The sequence below is a fragment of the Aplysia californica genome, unplaced genomic scaffold, assembly GCF_000002075.1.
Source record: "Aplysia californica isolate F4 #8 unplaced genomic scaffold, AplCal3.0 scaffold00154, whole genome shotgun sequence".
Taxonomy (NCBI): Eukaryota; Metazoa; Mollusca; class Gastropoda; order Aplysiida; family Aplysiidae; genus Aplysia; species Aplysia californica.
Window position 1 is genome coordinate 1,040,241 of NW_004797424.1, and position 4,889 is coordinate 1,045,129.

General features: G+C 45.4%; 1 protein-coding gene across 4 annotated transcripts in view; it reads left to right on the top strand.

Annotated features, from left to right (window-relative positions):
- Positions 1–4,657, top strand: part of LOC101863508 — a 47,005-nt gene extending 42,348 nt beyond the window's left edge. For all 4 annotated transcript variants that reach the window (XM_035969549.1, XM_035969550.1, XM_035969551.1 and 1 more), the window contains 2 exons: positions 700–846; positions 1,718–4,657. In XM_035969549.1, the coding sequence (XP_035825442.1) occupies positions 700–846; positions 1,718–3,140 (1,570 nt within the window). In that variant the 3' untranslated portion in view covers positions 3,141–4,657. The remainder of the gene's footprint in view (positions 1–699; positions 847–1,717) is intronic.
- Positions 4,658–4,889: the final 232 nt, after the last annotated feature.

Genomic DNA, 4,889 nt, shown 5'->3' on the forward strand with positions numbered 1-4,889 from the left:
ACACACACACACACACACACACACACACACACACACACACACACACACACATAGTCTTTTTAAAATATCAAACTACATACTCATATTTTTTGGGGGTTAAATATAGCTTACATAACCTCAGAGCCTTCAAAAAAGGAAAGACGACCGTTACAGAGGCTTGTTCCAAATAATGCCAACTAAAGTTCCTCACATGAACAGCGACAGCTTTCATAAGTAAGGGACATCATTCTTTCTTTAAGTTTCAAAGACAAAAGTATTCATATATTATTAGGATTACCTCCCTTAAATTAAAAAGAAGGGCGTCGCGAGAGCCGTCTTGCGTTGAAACTATTTTTTAAAAACAGCACAATATTTCTTTTCTTTTTGTCTTGTTTTTTCGTGGGTGTTTTGCGGCGCTCGCAACTGTATACGGTCATATAAGTGGGCGGGACATATAAAGCATTTTCAGTCTTCTCGGGTAAGGGTGAAAAAATCTTGGAGGTCCCGTGTGCAAGCTGCTCACGTTAAAGATCCCTTGATGGTCCTATAATCGATGAGAAGGGGCTTCGGCCAACACCCGGGCATTCAAATTTAGTTCCTACCAAACTGTTAATGCGCTCCGCGCGCTCATGCGGCCTAATGTAGTTGTGAGCGCCGTAAGACACCGGAAAAAATAACAACCTGGAACAAATATTGTCTCTCTCTCCCGCCATTTTCCAGCTGCAGCAAGAAGTGTCCAGCTCCGTTCCGACTGGTGCGAGACGCGTCAGGCTGCTCGTGTGACTGTCGCGTGCCGGACCCGGGCCAAAAGATCACGTGTGAGGCCATCAAAGAGGGCGTGATCCAGCTCTCACAGGCTGGCCTAGTGTAAGTGACCACATATTGATCAATGCAATTTGAAAGTTCGCTCTGTCAGCTCATCTGTGTTTTTCCTTTCGGTCCTTTCTGGACTGATAACAAGAACGCCAATCATCCTTCCTTTCTGGATCAACAACTACAACATCTGTCCTCCTTCCTTTCATTTTCTGAGCATTTGATCCGTTCATTCGTCCATGTATCCATTATTTCACTTACTCAGCCTTTCATCTATTCATTCGTTTATCCATCCATCATTCCATTCTTCCTTCCTCCTTCCTTCCTTCCGTCGGTCCATCCATCCATCCATCCATCCATCCATCCATCCATCCATCCATCCATCCATCCATCCATCCATCCATCCGTCCATCCATCCATCTATCCATCCATCCATCCATCCATCCATCAATCCATCCTTCCATCCATCCATCCATCCATCCTTCCATCCATCCATCCATCCATCTGTCCATCTATTCATCCCCGCTATGACGCATTCTATGTGTTAGCCTGTGTTTCCTATGTTAAAGATTCTCATCCCTCTTTCATCCATCTGTCTGTTCGTCCTTCCGTCCTTCTTTTCGTGCTGGTTGTTGGAGGGAGCCGCCACTGGTAGATCCTACTTCTTTACATTCTCTCTGTAGTTTTTGTCTGTCTGTCTGTCTTTTTAGCAGAACTAAATAACAGTCATTGATAATGACAATCACTGAGTCGATGTGCTTCTTATTTTTTAAATCTATTTAAAAAAAACAACTGAAACTCAACCCAAACCCTTTTTTCGTCGCTTCAGTCACCCATCTACCCCCACAACATGAACCGACTTCGCCTGTTCTGAAACCGTAACCCTTTACCTTTTACCCCTCCCCCCTTCCTCCTGTTTCCACAGCTGCATCAAGAACGGCAACTGCTACAAAGCCAAGTGCTCGGAGAGCGAGTTCAGCGTAAAGACTGGGTATTGTCCCGTGTCTGACAAGTACGCCCTGCCCAAGTTTTTATTCGAACGGGAGGAAGACCGACGCCAGTATCGAAAGCACCTGCGTCACGTCTTGAGGCAGCCGAGCAATTTCAACTACTACCCTGAAAGTGCCACCCTCAATCTACCCAATAACAAGAACCTCCCGAAGAAACCTGAGAGCAGAAGAGCAGAGCCTCCGCAGCAAAAAGACTTATACCCATCCAAGTCTGGGTCAAAAGCTGGGTCAAACGTTTCTGAAGGGAAGAAAGATGCCCAATCTGAAAATGCTGACGTTGTGCCAAAAGGAGATACTGACTCTAAGGCAGACGGATATTCTCAAAAGCAACGGCAAATACAGCAACAAAAACAGCGACAACAACAACAGCAACAACAGCAACAACAACAACAACAACAACAGAATAAACGACAACAACAGCAACAACAACAAAATCAGCAAACTCGTTCTAAAGACTTAACTACTTCGCCGACTAGCTCTCGTGAAGTCGGAGAAGAGAACCCAACGGCCCTCACCCCGTCCACTGTGACAGACGACGATGATGACGACGACGATGACGACGAGAGGGTCCGTGAGAAGCCAACTACGTCTAGACGTCGGGGATACCAACCGGCGATGAGCACTCGCCGAGGTCCCACCAAACACGCCGTCAGCTCTGGTTGGCACGAGAGCTTCAGACGCTACCCTCATCAAACGAGGCCGCCACCAAGGGCTGACGTTACCCCGAGTGCAAAGCTCAAAGCGATAGGAGGAGGTGGAGGAGGTGAAGGAGGAGGAGGAGGAGAGGAGGGAGGCCATTCGGAGGTTAAGGGTTTGGTTTCGCCCACACACTCTTCACCATCTCCGACGGAACCCCACAATCCGTCATGGTCTTCATCATCGTCATCACCACCGCCAGTTCACTCATCATCATCATCATCATCATCATCATCATCATCATCATCATCATCATCATCATCATCATCATCATCATCATCATCATCATCATCACTACCGCCATCAACACCAACAACGACTTTCCCCCCTTCACTTTCCTCATCATCGTCTGTGATTCTTGCTCACCTGACTTCTGCCGTTGACTTGCCATCGCCCGTGACGTCAATGAAGCCTCCATCAGCAGGCTATACCCTCCCTCCCCCTCCCCCAGGGAGTGACGTGGCGTCCTCAAAGCTATCGAAAACGACGGCAGCGTCTCGACGAAGAAGAAAGAAGAAGAAACCTAAGGCAAATGATGATACAGAGAGCTCTAGGGGAGCGGATGATGTTCTTAATGGTTTTTACAGTTACGATTATTCCGTTGACGGGTCTGGTGATGATTTTGACAATTCGTTTACTTGATGATGTCATACAACCCCCCAATACAGGACTAAAGCGCGAGTGACCAGTTAGAATTTGTTCTGGATCTGGGAGGCTTAGCGAGTGTTTTAAGCTCATTGTTCCAGCTGATTTTAAATGGAGGTTAGTTGAGAGATACTACGAGACACCAGTTCACAATCCTCCAATGGTACAATACTCGACCACAATGTTGAAGAGCCTGGTTCTAATCTCTAACATTACATTCTTGAATCATGGCTGTACTAAGAGTTTTCAATACCATCCACTTACTTGGTTTGATCCTTATGAGAGATGGACGTTTATTTCGGAGGTCTGGCCTCTTAAATAAGTACTCGTGTACAGTGTTGAAGGGTAATTTTAATCCAAACTTACACAAAAAACTAAGGTTCGTCCACAGATTCGAAAATGACCTTGAGGTACTTTTTATGGAAAGGGCCCAATACATCAACTTCCAGGACTTCATCTTAATAATTCGCCCAATGCCATTGACTCCTACCAGAAACTCATGTAAAGTGACCCGTGTTTTGATACCTCCTAAATACAATCGCAATGATACAGACAGTACCTAGACATTAGCACCAGCTACTCTAAACTGTGATCTGATGTTGATATCGTATAATGAAAAAAGGTATCATGAATACATTTATCACTTTCCAGTTCGTGACATCTTGAATTCCCGAATTTGAACTTGTGAGACTGATGATACTCCTTACATTCAGCAAGGAGGGACTATTTAGGGTGTTACCAAATTATTAGAACGGACAGGTTCTATTATTTCATGTGACCCAGAAATCTTCCAGTGATATTCGCTACTTTATCGATTGACTGATTGTTATATACATGCATTTTGAGTCCTCAGTGATACGATTTATTTACTCAGAAGGCGGGTTACTTCGTGGGCAGAGAGAGTTCTATCAGATTCTCACGAAGGTGACTTTCCCTCATGCGAATTGGACCCGCACTTCTCTTTTACATAGCAAAGAGACGAACAAAATATGTGAAGGCCTGAACCTCTTTCTCGGGGACCATGACGAAAGTTAATGCACTGGATGATCTTTATTTCTAATCTGGCTGCCCTCTGGCTTGTAGGTAATGTCACTACCTCAGAATTACGAAGTTATGTCATCTCAGTAGCTAGTTTTTGTGGAATTTGACGTCAAAGATCTTGAGTTTCATATCATTTCAAGTTTTTTTTATGCACTTCTTTGAATTTTTTTATAGCAACTTCCAATAATCTTACGATTTTGATGGAGCAGATAGAACTTTTGGTCTCTGACCTCATCGTTTTAGTAATTCAAAACAGCCAAGAATGTTAAATAGAACCTTGTAATTCTGAGGGTGCGATGTATGAACCTTCCAGCTGAGAGAGTCAGAGAGAGGCTCTATCCTTACGTGCCTGCTGGCTCGTGTACCGATGTAGAAATATAGAGAGGGTTAAGTTTACAAGAATATAACTGAGAAAGAGAGAGAGAGAGAGAGAGAGAGAGAGAGAGAGAGAGAGAGAGAGAGAGAGAGAGAGAGAGAGAGATTTAATCTTCCTCCCCTCCTCTTCTCCCAATCTCAGCTCTACCCTCGACCCCAGCCTCCTCAACTTTGCGCCTCCTGTTGGTTCGACTCACCCCCTCCCCTCTCCCTCCCACCACAGTGCCCTGGTCAGTGGTCAGTGGTCAGTCCCCTTTCTGTCGGCCGACACCCAGTGTCCTCTCCGTTCTCTCCGTCCAGTCCTCACAGGGAGGGGGGTAGAGAGAGGTG